Here is a 14,742-nt window from a genome sequence, read left to right as displayed (position 1 = left end):
TATTTAGATGGATTGAGAGAGCTATAGACACTTTATTAATAGTTTAATGCAATGCAGCCCCCCCCCCCAAAAAATAAATAAATAAATAAATAAATAAACAAAAACAATATCTTGAATAAGCAGGGGTATAACACCAATAAGTGTTTGTTACATTCAAAAAAACTTGAGGAGGATTTTTCATAATTCAACACAGCTCAAATTGTATTCTGGAAATTTCATGAATGGTATGTGTTTGAATTAGTTTGTTATCGCTACATTATCCCCATAGGAATAAAATGAAAGATTGTGTTATTTACTTTGGAGTAAAAACTGGGATCGAACGTCTTCCCATTCATTGAAGTACAGTACTTCCTACTTACGCGGTGACCTTGAATGCAGCGCAGTTCCCGCCAATGTGAGCGACCGTCATGGCGTCCTTCTAATCACTGGCCCTAATGGCCACGCCCCACTTGCAAATGGACGTACTGTGTACTGTGCGTACATAGCTCCCACTTGCTGTTCGGAATTTTACAACTCCGCATCTTCCTGCACCTTTTACAAACTTCCAGCAAGTTTGGAGATAATGTCGGACTCGGGCGAAGGCGACGACGAATTCCAGTTTCTCCGAACGGTGAGTAGTTAATGATAAATGTTAGCATAACCTAGCAATAAAAATCAATGGCTAACAGTTTATTTATTTATATTTTATTTAACCTTTATTTAACCAGGCGAAAAATGTTTGAGAACTAATTTTTCATTTACAACCATGAAGTGGACAACAAGCCCCAACAGGAACACATACAACACAAACATACAAATAAAACATATCGCTAAATAGTCTCACAAAGAAGACTAAACATGACCTCTTTTTTTTTTTTTTGTCCTTTCTTGCATTAAATAACGGAAAAATCATACTATGTAATTTCTCAAATTCCATTAAGTGACGTCCAGCAACTATGAGAGTAGTTTGCTGACAAGGCTGCCTCCTCATATGCATTCGACTCACAAACCTTACTTTAATGCTGCCCCACCGGCTGCACGCTTTTCTGTTTTTATTGTTGTGGTTTATTGGCGCGTACAGTATTCCGTTTCCTTAACGCTGCTTGGGTGCACAGAATCCGCACACTTTTTGGCTGAAGAGTGCCGTTCCACTTCCCAGGCCTTGTTATTGCACAGGCAAGAAAGACCACAAATGGCCTCAGTATCTCAGCTTTAGTGCACGATGCTATCACGGTTGCCCGCTTGTAAACATACGATCTTATCTGATAAAAGAGTACAGAAAGTGTAATGGATGGGAGATCATCAGTAGCTATAAAATCAGCAGCTGCAGTCTGGATGCAAGGAAACAAAAGAAAGAACTGCACTTAAATTTGATGATTTTTTTTTTTTTGAGGATGTGTCTGCAATGTTAAGGAGGTGTAATGTCACGTGCAGTCCAGATGAGCACAAATTACATAAGAATCTGTACATCTCTAAATGAGATGTTGAAAAGCAAGTCATGGCGGCATTTTAAATTGAACATGGAGACCCACTTATGTACTGTAGCTGTTCAAAACAATGCTCATATCAGACTAGATTTGCTTATTACTTGAACGTGACCCATCTGGCATTAAAAGCGGATACAGTACAAGCGTCGCCACAAATCCAAAAACCTTGATATGCTTGATAACCATCTCAAGACCCCGGCAGTATCTCGGCAATGGACAGTGTGTTTGACTGCTCGCTGAGTGCTGCTGATATGGACAAGTGGAATGAGGGTATCTTCCCAAAATGGAGCGACGCAGCCTGGGCACCCAGAGGTGTTGTCGTGTGGTCCTGGCTGGATCCGCGGTCATCTGCTGTGTCGCGCTAATGTTCCTTAAATAGATGCGGAGGCCTTATTTGGTATTTGAATGAAGATAAGTTTGACAGAGGTGACAGAGATCTGCTGGAGACTCATTTTGTCCTCCTGTCAATTATTTATGTCTTTATTTTTCTCTTTTGCAGTGAACCAGAGCATTCAGTTTCTTTTTGTAGCAGCCATTTTGGTAAAATAGAAGCGGTAATACCAGACAGATATGCAACACTAAATTGCATTTTTTTTTTTTTTTTTTTTGCCATCTAATGTGGGAGTAGCATGGCATCAAAATTGGATGATCATTTTAACTTGAAAAAAGGTTCACAAGGGAATCCTTTGCCATTATACCAGATGGGTCACAGAAACCGCTTGAAACGTTTGCATAACAGATTTTCATTTAGGAATGTATTTTGTGACTCGTGTGCGTCGACGTCAGGGTGATGAAGTGGTCCTGCAGAGCGTCTTCACCTCTCAGGAGGAACATGTGAAAGTTTGCCTCGCCGCCGAGGGCTTTGGCAGCAGGCTGTGCAGGCTGGAGGCCACCTCCAACTGTAAGGTAAGGGTAACATATTCCACCTCATCACAAATAGGATTCCCCCCCCCACCATCGTGTCTGGGCAGAACTCCAACACATTGTAAGAAGCATTCACTTTCATTCTGAAACAATTTCTTTACTCAGTCAGTATCAATTATTAATTGTTTGTATATAATATTCAGATTTAGTTTTAGAACATGATAGGCCAGGAGAGAACATAATCCGCCTTTGAACCATCAGGACGTGCACACATTTTGACTAGGGATGTAACGATAATGGCAATGTCGTGATATCGCGATATTAAAACTGCCACAATATATCGTTGTCGTCATGTCACGATATTAAAAAGCAGCACATCTCTTCAAAAAGTCAGGTAGATTTCCATTTGTGTAGTTCTAGCACGCTCTGGTGGCTCGTTTTTTTTTTTAGTGCAGTTTAAGTTTCACAAGGCATGTTTTGGCCCTTCTATGTTTAAAATCCATTCTAATAGTCAGATGAAGAGGCACGTAATATGCTTGTGAAGCGAGTATGGATGGACCTATTTGACGTCAAACAGATAAACCAGATAATAAAGAAATCAGCCGATAATTATCGGCAATTAGCGACCAATTTGACGTCATACAGATAAACCAGGTGAAGAAATTTGCAGAAAATTATCGGCATTTATCAACCAATTTGTGACTCATTACAGATAAACCAGATCATCAAGACATTTGCTGAAAATTATCGGCAATTATTAAACAATTTGATTTCATACAGATAAACTAAAGAAATCGGGCGATAATAATCGACATGCCACGTTGGTCCATCCGTTGTGGTGTTCATGGTGCTTTATATATTTGAAACATTGCATAAACTTTACACAATGTTTCGATGTATTTGTACATGTTAGGCTAATATTAGGACTCCAGTATATTTGTATTCTAGTTAATTTTGCAAACAATTATCGGCTTACCTTATCGGTTATCGACATCGGCACTTTATAAATTCTTGCTTTATCGGTATCGGTTGAAAATAGCATTATCGTGCATCACTAGAAGTGAGTCAATATGTGGAGGAACTCAATGTGCGCGTACATATATTAAGTATTGTAGATTGTTTATATGCATTTCTGTTATATACAAAAAACACAGTATTGTATGTTGTTTTTTTTCCAATATGAGCTATTTTTTTTTACATTATTGTGACTTTTTTTTTTTTTTTTTTTTATTTTTTTTTTTTTTTTTTTTTAATATTGCCAACCTCTCCCCACAATATCGTGACAATTATTGTATTGTTACCTTCATATCGTGATAACATCGTCACGTGATGTTTGGATATCATTACGTCCCTAATTTTGACTTTTTTTTGTTTTTTTTTGTCCCCCCCAATAGAATGTTCCACCAGACTTGTCCATATGCGGCTTCATCCTGGTCCAGTGTTTGTCCGTGCGAGCTCTGCAAGAGATGCTGGCACACAGCGAAAGCCTGTTTGCAGAGGTTATCGCATCTCGTCGCTTATCATTTCATTTCACTGCAGCTGCGTCGATAAAAACTGTTTCAACTTCCCAACTGATATAAGGGATTACGTACTGTACCGTATATCTCCTTTTCATTAGCTATGCGGTGCTATCTTTCTTAAAAATCCCCGTTTTCAGCAAATGTCATTCGACGTGCTTTTAACAGGGAGCTGGGGGGAACCATCGCACTCTTCTGTACGGCCAGGCTGTGCTTTTCCAGCATTCGTACAGCGGCATGGTGAGTCATCCCGCTTTCCCCCCCGCAGGGATAAACAACATGGCCACACAGTTAGGTGTTGCCTTCTGCTGAAATATATCCACCTGGTGGTGTTTATTCTACATGCAGTATCTCAGCTGCTTGTCCACATCGCAGTCCTCCGCCGACAAGCTGGCTTTTGATGTGGGCCTGCAGGAGGATAAAGCGGGTACTTGTAGCTCGTTTTCGCGAGGCCAGTAAACGTTCGATCTTGGTTACAATTATGCTGTCGCCGTGTTTGCGTCCCAGGTGAGGCCTGTTGGTGGACAGTGCATCCGGCTTCACGACAGAGGTCAGAGGGAGAGAAAGTGCGGGTTGGTGATGACCTCATCTTGGTCAATGTCTCCTCAGAGAGATATCTGGTAAGTAATATGTGATTTTAGGATAGCACAGTGGACTTAGCATGTTTGCTAATGAGCTAATGAGTATTAAATTGAATTCAACTCAATTCAACTTTATTTATAAAGCGCTCAAAGGGTGTTTGCATACTTGGACATTGAACCGGTTAGCTTAGATTAGCTTAGCGCTCGCTAGTTGGTGCGACAGAATATGGATGCATTTAAAATTTCAGGAGAAGAACCCGAAGTTCTGCTGTTGTGCAGTGTATGGGGAGGGATCCTCGAGTATGAAGTAAGTTATCATAAAAGCGGAAGTTCTGATTAATATTACATTTTTGGAATATGAGTCCAAATCCAGCCGATTTTATCCATCTGAGGGGGCGGCCATTTTGCCACTTGCTGTCGACTGAAGATGACATCAATGTCACTCAGGCAACAACACATCAGGGCTCACCTGTTTTCTGAAGCTACGCTGTGATTGGTTATTACCTGAGACATGAGCAACTGCGATGTCATCTTCAGTCGACAGCAGGTGGCAAAATGGCCGCCCCTGAGATGGATAAAAAAAATGGCTGGATTTTGCTGCTTAACTCATATTCCACTAACGCTATATTAACCAGAATACCATATTTAGACCAGTGGGGCTTCATAGAACATATTGTTGACAAAAAAAATTTTTTTGGGATTGACTTTTGGTCTTTCACAGGTTGACGTGACTTGTTCCACTGCGATTTTTTTTCTTCAAAATATTGATATTGATATTGAGGCTTGAGAAAGCACTTTGGTGCTCCATTTATCATTCACCACTAGGATCAAATTGGATTTTTCATTTTTTGGATTATGAGGTGTTTTTCAGCAATAGCACAGTAGATGAGAGTCCTTTTGGCTTGCGTGACTCATTTGAGTAAATGCTAAATGTGTGGAGGTTTTGAATTTTTAGCTTATTTTTCATTATTATTTGCCGTTTCCATTTGACTCGTCACCTCCTTCTACCTGAGGACGCCAGCGAAAGCGTCCGAACCGCATTATCGGAAAAAGACGCCGCCGCTTTACCTTTGTTGTGACTCATCTTTTTTTGTGGCTCCCCAGCATTTGTCCTATGGCACGGCGGCCTGTGACAACAGAGGCTTGGGTGAAGGTCTGATTGTGGATGCAGCCTTCCGGCGCTCCCTGTGGAGCGTTGCCCCCGTCTGCTCCGCCAGCGGACTCGCTCAAGGCAAACTTTTTTTTTTTTTTTTTTTTTTTCTCTTATTTGCGCTCTTGCCCGTACTGAATCTTTAATGACTCGCTAGTTGTTCAAAAGTTCATGATTATTTCATCAGATGGTCATTACTTTAAACGTTCCTAAGTATGACTAATTGCTGCTATTTGGTGTGAGATGCAAACGATGTGCCTGTTGGTTACGAAGTAGTTGCATCCTTTGTTAACTCATTCACTCTCAGCCATTTTAACTAAAGCAACGCCCTTTGTTCCCGGCTGTTTTACTAGATGTTGACAAGTCCCACATAATATTTTGTTCTGTTGCTGTAAAAACATGGAACCTACCAAAAGAAGGATTAGAGTCTATTCTTTCATCAGGAAAAAAAAAAAGTATCTTAGTAACTGTTTCCGTTTTGCAGCAAATAGCATTAGAAAGTAGCTAAGTTGTTATAGCATGTATCAACATGGCCCTGATTGATCTCTTATACTCTGCTGCCACCTGCTGGCCGTTTTTTTGTAATAACTACCGTTGCTTTAAGCAACCTCTTCAGCTCAGAGGCTGCATCAAATCCTTCTTATGTTCTTGCATTAAAAAACCAAAAACGTGTAAAAACGTATTTGTGAGTGAATGTCAAAGTATTAAAAAACGTAATTACACGTTTTTGGGTTTAAATGAGTTAAATTGAGTCAATTTGAGCAGGGGATGATATCTGCTGCTGTGCTCGTAGGATACCTGAGGGGCGGCGACACGCTCAGGCTGCTCCACGGCCACACCGACGCATGTCTGACGATTCCCGCGGCGGAGCAGGATGAAGAGCTGCAAAGGTCGGCTGCGAGAGGACTAATCTTTCCCTCTCATGTCATCCTGACAAAAAAAAACTCTTCGCATCGTCATCTCGCACCTCTCTGCTAATCTAGGATCGTGCAGTACGAGATTGGATCAGTGTGCAGGCACGCCCGCTCTCTGTGGAGGCTGGAGATCCTGCGCGTGGCGTAAGTGGAAACGGGGCCCGCAGGTGTCAAATCGTGTTACGTTTCCGGACCCGATTGGGATGATATCACCTCTTGCTTCAACAATTGAAAACTCATTGCTACACTTCTACAGGGCTGACATAACCTGAATTTGTGCAAAAGTTGCAAGATACGAGTGCCACAATCTACTGTATAACCAACATTTACAACCAAGGGCTGGGTTTTAAAAAAATTGAATATTCAATATCGAATCGATTTTTACTTTATGAGCCTGATATCGATTCATAAAACCACGAATCAATTATTTTAGTAGCTCTATTTCCCATGAATTTCTAATAGAATTTTTAAGGCTAAGGATTTTATTTTTTTGTATTTTACTGTTTTCTTGACATTTGCTGTTCACACATATTTAAATATATTTTTCTTACATTTATGAAAGACTTGACTTTGTACTTTAAAATAATTGAAAATCTTTATAGTTACAATTATTAAATTATAATTATGAAAATGTTTTCATCTCATCCTTGCTGTTGCCAATGTTTGCGTAACATAAGTAAGTGATAATAACACTAAATCATTTAAGCAGTTACTTCCACCACAAAATTTTATTTGGAATTTAATGTGTGTGGAGTTTTTATCATGTGTATGATATTTAAGAAGACTTGATGTTCCATAATTAATCAATATTAGATTGAAGTGAAGCGAATCGAATAAAAAAAATAAAAAAAATAAAAAATTGAAATGGAATCAAACTGAACTCATGTGAATCGATTGAGGAAATTAGAATTGATAACCAGAACTAAATTCATTGTTAATATAAATATTAGTATGAAAATGCTTTCAGGCCAGAAGAGTAAGTAGTACATCTGTAAATATGACTTTATTGTGCTACATGACAGTGAATTCATACACCTTTGCACAAAGTAGCTTATTGTACGTCATTCATAACGTTTTTAGCTTTTTTTTTTTTGTCACTTTTTTTGTATGTCGTGAACCAACAATAACCTCTTTGTACAGTATCATAAATAAATGTCTTGTGGAAATCCGTTTTTCGAAATGTTTTCCCAAATCAATATTGGTCAGTTCTCACTTTTCTGTTTTTTTTTTAATTATTTTTTTTTAACCAATATAACTGTTGAAAATTGATTGAGCAAATGTCTTAACCTTATTGGATACTTAAATTGTCTTGAGAATTGCCATTGCCATATAACTCCGCCTCTTCTTCTGTGACTGCAGACTTTTTATGGGCTTTGCTGGTGGCGTCATGTCTGCACCAAATGGAGAATTAGCAACTGAAAATAATTTTGGTTGTGTTAATGTTGATGCGAACAATATATGATAAAGTTTTAGCCAGTGTTTAGTAACTCCAGCAATATGACCTTTTATTTATTTATTTATTTATTTTTATTTTATATTTTTTTTAATTCCTAAAAAGTAGTATTTTTGGGGATTCGATGATTCCGTCCATCAGTGGAGGTTTGCCTCTTCTTTTTTTTTTTTAAATTTATCACAGTTGTAGGCTTGGGACGTACGTAAATTTAAATATGAACCCCTGATTATAATATAACTAATTTGAGAACTATTTCTCAAGGTGGAGCGGCAGACATGCAAGCTGGGGGCAACCCTTTCGTCTTTGCCACGTGACGACCGGACGCTACCTGGGCCTGACGGACGAACGGGGCCTCCATCTGGTCGATCGGGACAAGGCAGACATCATCGCAACCTCGTTTTGCTTCCGGTCTTCCAAGGTGGAGATAAATTCGTTGCGCTTCTATAACGTAAAAGAAATCTGAAGTCATCTGAATTTAGTGCTACTTTGACTTACAACTGCCTCAAATCACAAGATTTTTGAGTTTTATGTTTATTAAAAAACGATTATTAAAAAAATAATAATACAAAGGGCCTAAATGTATCCAAATATGTCCAATTGTCTTTAGGAAAAGTTGGACTCTGGAACAAAGACTCACGCAGATGGCATGGCATCCCCAGAAATCAAATATGGAGACTCCGTGTGTTACCTTCAGCATGTCGACTCTGGCCTGTGGCTCACCTACCAAACGACTGATAGCAAGTCTGCCTGTATGGGAGGAGCTAAGCGAAAGGTAAAGTGACGTTATTCAACTCATTTGCTCCCAAAAACGTATAAATACGTTCTATTTTAAATGTTTTCAGTGTCCCAAAGACGTAGTTATACGTTTTTTTTTATTTTTTATTTTTTTATTTTTATTTATTTTTTTTATGCTGGATCATACAGAAGGCTTTGATGCATCCTCTCAACTGCAAAGACCGGTTGAAGGAATGCTAGTTATTACACAACCGGTCAGCAGGTGGCAGCAGAGTAAAGGAGATCAACCAGGACAATGTTGGAAAAAAAAAAAAAGCTCAATTACGGTACTCACAATTCTAAATAGATTTGTGAATAATGATGAAACTTAGCTATATTCTAATGCTAATTTCTGCAAAACGGAAACAGATAGAAACACATTTTTTTCCCTGATGAAAGAAGAGACTTTAATCTTTCTTTTGGTAGGTTCCACGTTTTTAATAGCAATAGAATACAATATTCTGTGGGCCTTGCAAAATCAGTCAAAATCCAGTGAAACAGCCGGGAGCGAACGTGATTGCTTCTGTGAAAATGGCGGCGAGTGAATGAGTTAAACCTGCTTGTAGAAGAGCGAAATATATACTTGAAGAATCCCAAGAATTGATGTTAAATGCTGAGTTTTTCCAGGCTGTCTTGCACAGTGAGGGTCATATGGACGACGGGTTGACGCTGTCGCGGTCTCAGAGGGAAGAATCTCACACCGCCAGCCTCATACGAAGCGCAACTCTTCTCTTCATGACCTTTATCGGGTACTGGACACCACACACCAGTGTTATTTGGATTTTTTTTTGATTTTTTTATTTTGTTTTGAGTTTTGTTTTTTAAATTTAGTATTAATTAGATTATAAGGTCGTTCTGTTAGTATTTATTAGTTTTAGTTATTTGATAAATGCTTCGTTTTAGTTTAGTTTTAGTTAGTTTCAGTATTAGTTTGTTTTTTTGTTTTTTAAATTTGTATTGAGTGCAATATTTAAAAGACAGCATGGGAGCGACGTCATCTGAAGGTGCTTTTCGATTGGCGTCACTTCTGTGTGACACACTTTCGAACGTCCTTATTCCGACTAATATCAAAATAAATCTACTTAAAATCACATTTAAAATCATCCCCAAAGGCTCATGCATTCAATTAATTACCTAAGATTAAAATGAAGGACATTTTTGCTATAATTATAGTTTTGTAGACTGAAAATGTAGTTTTCGTTTTTTAAAAAGCATTTTTGTTTTTATTTCGTTAACAAACTTTTTTTGAGTTTTAGTTTTCATCAGGGGCAAGCGTTGAAACTTGAGCTTTGCCGGTGTCCAAAGCTAACTTGGCTGGAAGCGAAGTTGGTCTAAATTTTTTCTCATAATGGTCAAAAAATGACTCATACTTAACTCTTTGACTGCCAAAAACGTTTAATAATGATTCGTAAAATGACGATATATGCCGCCATAATCGTTCAATGACGTCGACTATAAATATATATATATATATATATATATATATATATATATATATATATATATATATATATATATATATATTTTTTTTTTTTTTAAATCAATGAGCAGTGCAACATCTTAGTGCAGCGTTGCCTGGTAAATAGGTTGTGGAATCAAAAACGCTCACTATGGCCAGCAGATGGCAGCATTGTATCTTTTTTTTCAATGGACTGCCGGTGTATGAAATTACAATGAAACATGACGAAATCAGATGAAATATAACTTTTTCAAGGATGATGTGAATGATCATATTCGAGTTTTTTTTTGATAACGTGTGGCAGTAAAAGAGTTAAAGAAGCCATGTTATGAGTTTTAATTTTAATTTTATTTTTTATTTAAAACAGTTTTCAAGTGGTTTTTAACATGTCCCAAAAGTCAAGAATTAGCTCTTAGCCAAGCTGCCATGCAATTCATGGGTGGAAAAATGTTGGTGTGGGGGCAGTTCCCATTTAACGCTAAAAGCACATTTTTATGAAATATGTAGCTAACACAATTCCTTGCATGCTGAATTTCACACTTGATGACTTGACTCAATTCCCATGATCCACGATCCCGACTCTTGCGCATATATCGCCTCTTCTTCTAGGAAACTTGATTCTTGTAACGGACAAGGAAACCTCCAGCCCGCCGTTTTTCCAGCGACGAATGTGACACGCATGCTCCAAGACTTAATCAACTTTTTCCAGCCGCCGCCAGAGGAGCAGCAGAGCCACGAAGCTCGACAAAACAGCCGAATCGCGTTAAAGAATCGGCAGAACATGTTTCAAGAAGAGGTAAAAACTAACAAAAAAAACAACAACAAGTGAGTTTGAATAAATTGGCGCAACGCAATGTTGGATGCGTTCATAATGTATGTTTGTGCTTTCTCTCAGGGAGTGATCGACTTGGTATTGGAATGTATTGATCGTCTACACCAGTATAATCAAGCTCCGCATCTCGCTGAGGTTACCCTCGACCATGCTGGCGAAAGCTGGGAGAACATCCTTGGGCATTTTTATGAGCTTCTGGGTAGCGCACGTTTTTGGAATTTTGAGCGATCCACGGGCCTCATAAAAATAAATCCATCACTTTATGTGATATTGAAATTCTCTAAATGTTTCCTATATTTATGGTCTGTGGTTTATGTTGCTGTTTTTTTGTTTTTTTTTCAGCCTCACTTATTAGGAGAAACCGTGCAAACTGTGCACATTTCTCGAGTTCGCTCGACTGGCTCATTAGCAGACTGGACCGACTGGAAGCCTCATCTGGCGAGTTCTGCAAATAGTCTATTATTTACAAAACTACACTTATTTTTCACAACGTTTTGATGCATTGGACAGAAGGCACACTCACTAATTCAAATCTCATATTTACCCATGTCATGCGCAGGAGTTTTGGAAGTTCTGCACTGTGTTTTGGTGGAAAGCCCCGAAGCACTTAATGTCATCAAAGAGGGACACATCCGGTCTATCATCGCTTTTCTGGACAAGCATGGACTCAACCACAAGGTATGCAAACAAAGTTGTAATGATGAATTGATTTGATTTTTGTGATGCTGACAAGCAGGAATGTAACGATATAACGGCAATATAGTGATATCGCGTTATGAAAACTGCCACAATATTGTCGTCATCTTGTCACGAGATTAACTCATTTGCTCCCGATAACGTGTAAACACGTTTTTTTTTTTTTATGTTTCAAGTGTCCCAAAGACGTATTTATACGTTTTTTTGGTTTTCTTTTATGCTAGAGTATGCAGAAGGCTTTGCTGCAGCCTCTCATCTGCAAAGAATGGTTGCAGAAATGGTAGTTATTACACAAACGGCCAGCAGGTGGCAGCAGAGCAAAGGAGATCAACCAGAGTCATGTAGAAAAAAAGCTAAATTACTTACAATTTTGAATAGATTTGTGAAAACTGATGAAACTTAGCTCTCTCCTAATGCTAATTGCTGAAAAACGGAAACAGAAACATAATCTTTCTTTTGATAGGTTCCATGTTTTTATAGCAATAGAACACAATATTCTGTGGGCCTTGCAAAATCAGTCAAAATCCAGTAAAACAGCCGGGAGCGAAAGGCATTGTTTTCTGTGAAAATGGCGGCGAGTGAATGAGTTAAAAGCAACATATCTGTTCAAAAAGTCAGGTTGATTTCCATTTGTGTAGTTTTAGCACCCTCTGGTGGCTAGTTTTTTTTTTTTTTTGTGCAGTTTAATTTTCACAAGACATGTTTTGGCCCTTCTCTGTTTAATATCCATGCTAATGGATGAAGGGGACTTTTTAATTTTTTTTATTTTTTTTTACAATATTATAATATTACAATATATTTTTACAATATTATTATTATTATTATTTTTTTTTTTTTATCGTCAACCTCCCAACAATATCATGATAATCATCGTCTCGTCAGCGCGATGTTTGGATATCGTTCCATCCCTACTGTCAAGCGCTAACAGGTGTTCTCTGCAGGTGCTGGAGGTGCTTTGTTCGCTGTGCGTGTGCCACGGCGTTGCCGTGCGCTCCAATCAGAACCTCATTTGTGAAAATCTGCTGCCCGAGAGAGACTTGCTGCTGCAAACGCGTCTGGTTAATCAGGTCACCAGGTACTCCTGTCATCATTCTCGCTAAATGGCCTCACACAAGTCAATGTGAATTTATTAATTTCACTTTATAGGAATATTTATATTGAAGTTAGGGAAGCAATACAATATTTGTATTATGTAGTTCTTGTCACGCTAGATTGAACAGATTTCGAAAAGGTGGGCCTGTCTCATGCAAGTAGTGATAAGCTAACTGTGTGTGGGCCAACTTTTGTTACCATGGCAACTGGGGGAAGAGCACATAATATGGGGGAGAAAAAGTACATTTCAGTTGTGGAAGCAGCATGTATACACTACATCAGTGGTTCCCCAATGGGGTTACGTGAGATTTTAATTTAAAATAAATTTCAAAAATCCATGCATAAATCCTTTGAAAATAATTATTAAATTGTGTAATTATTTCGGAAAAAATATAAGTTCATAAAATGAATGTTATATTCCCTAGGCTATTCAATTTCATTGTCCTAAAAAAAAAAAAAAATTACAGGGGGTAGGGCTGCATGATATTGGAATATCATGCGATATAGTTGCCGAATATAGCAATATCAATATTATTGGGATATTTAACATGTACCTAAGGAAATGACATTTTTTATGATCTCATTAAAGAATTACATTTTTCATGCAGCAAAATAAGCAAACTCAATATATTCTTAGTTAATTAATTGTAATTACATCTCGATAATGTTCCACTATTATATGGCGGTACACATTTTAGTTAGCGGCTGACTGGTCAAATTCAGATAAAAGCATAAAATTCCATTTGAAACTTATTGCATGTCTTTGCAATATGCATATTGCATGGGCCAATATCACGATTTTTTTCGATATATTGTGCAGCCCTAACAGGGGGTACATCATTGAAGAATAGTTTGCAAACCACTGCACTACACAATTTCCACCGTATCAACAACTTCACTCAGCAATCAAGCACATGCCGCTAACAAAACTATTCACAAAATCAAATTTACATAATATATCCCCTCTAACGGAAAAACGTTGCTTATATAGTAAGCGAATGACAGCAGAATCCAAGCTTCAGAGTTCATCCTTTCATCCTTTTCACAGTCAAATCTAGTTGGAAAAATAAGCCTTGAAGATACCAACTTGAAGTGGTTGCACACGTAGCCATGATTTATTTATCAAGGTGAGTCAATTCAGAACATGTTCTCATAAATTTGCACTCCCAACCTGGCCAAACTTTCACTTCGTTGACTTCATATCCATTTGCGGCAGCATTTTTTTTGTTTTGTTTCATTTTTCAGTTCAAGATGTTCCAAACATGTTGACCTGATCTCTTTCTGACTTTTGTCCTCTGTTTAGTTGTTGCCAGTATCCCTTTTAAAAAAAAAAAAAAAAAAAAAAAAAAAAATTGTTTTGCACAATACATCGTGCTGATTCATTTCCCTCTAACTGGCTTCATCCCTACGTGTGAACTCTGAAAAGAATCCCGCCATACTTTATGGATGAGCTGAATATTTTGTCAGCGAGTGCGGCTCATTATGAGTAATTCATCACGCACATCAACACTTTTTCGGTCGTGCGTTTTCATCCTCCTTTTGAACGCGACGCCACCGGTAGCCTTGACGACGACAAAACACCACATTGACGTCGCTGTTGTTGCTCCTCTTCATGTATTTGCTGCGCATGGCTTCCTATCCTTGAAGTTTTTTCCTATTTGCGAGAGATACTCGAGCGTTCTCGGCACCGCGCCACTTCTCTTTTTTTTTTTTTTTTTTTTTTTTTTCCCTCTGCTGCTCTTCAGTTAATGATTAATTACTCGTCTCTGTCGGAGTCTTCCTTTCTTGTTTTAAATTGAGAATCAGTCCCACGCAGATGTCTCCTCCGATGACACGTTTTGGGAGAGGTTGCTCGGCGGCGTGAATATTAATCATTGTCATTTTACGGCTTTTACATGCTATTTTTTATTTTTTTTTCCTTTCCAAGTTCTGACTGAATGTGGC

General features: G+C 38.2%; 1 protein-coding gene across 1 annotated transcript in view; it reads left to right on the top strand.

Annotated features, from left to right (window-relative positions):
* Positions 1–471: 471 nt before the first annotated feature.
* Positions 472–14,742, top strand: part of LOC144001697 (ryanodine receptor 2-like) — a 169,043-nt gene continuing 154,772 nt past the window's right edge. The window contains exons 1-17 of the mRNA XM_077496235.1: positions 472–610; positions 2,253–2,372; positions 3,725–3,829; positions 4,016–4,087; positions 4,196–4,274; positions 4,355–4,467; positions 5,533–5,659; positions 6,372–6,468; positions 6,562–6,636; positions 8,207–8,363; positions 8,553–8,717; positions 9,347–9,468; positions 10,788–10,974; positions 11,074–11,209; positions 11,353–11,448; positions 11,570–11,688; positions 12,648–12,781. Of these exons, the coding sequence (XP_077352361.1) occupies positions 563–610; positions 2,253–2,372; positions 3,725–3,829; positions 4,016–4,087; positions 4,196–4,274; positions 4,355–4,467; positions 5,533–5,659; positions 6,372–6,468; positions 6,562–6,636; positions 8,207–8,363; positions 8,553–8,717; positions 9,347–9,468; positions 10,788–10,974; positions 11,074–11,209; positions 11,353–11,448; positions 11,570–11,688; positions 12,648–12,781 (1,952 nt within the window). The 5' untranslated portion in view covers positions 472–562. The remainder of the gene's footprint in view (positions 611–2,252; positions 2,373–3,724; positions 3,830–4,015; positions 4,088–4,195; positions 4,275–4,354; positions 4,468–5,532; positions 5,660–6,371; positions 6,469–6,561; positions 6,637–8,206; positions 8,364–8,552; positions 8,718–9,346; positions 9,469–10,787; positions 10,975–11,073; positions 11,210–11,352; positions 11,449–11,569; positions 11,689–12,647; positions 12,782–14,742) is intronic.

Source organism: Festucalex cinctus, chromosome 14, assembly GCF_051991245.1.
Source record: "Festucalex cinctus isolate MCC-2025b chromosome 14, RoL_Fcin_1.0, whole genome shotgun sequence".
Classification (NCBI taxonomy): domain Eukaryota; kingdom Metazoa; phylum Chordata; class Actinopteri; order Syngnathiformes; family Syngnathidae; genus Festucalex; species Festucalex cinctus.
The sequence above is the reverse complement of the archived record's forward strand: the minus strand, read 5'-3'. Positions and strand labels throughout refer to the sequence as shown.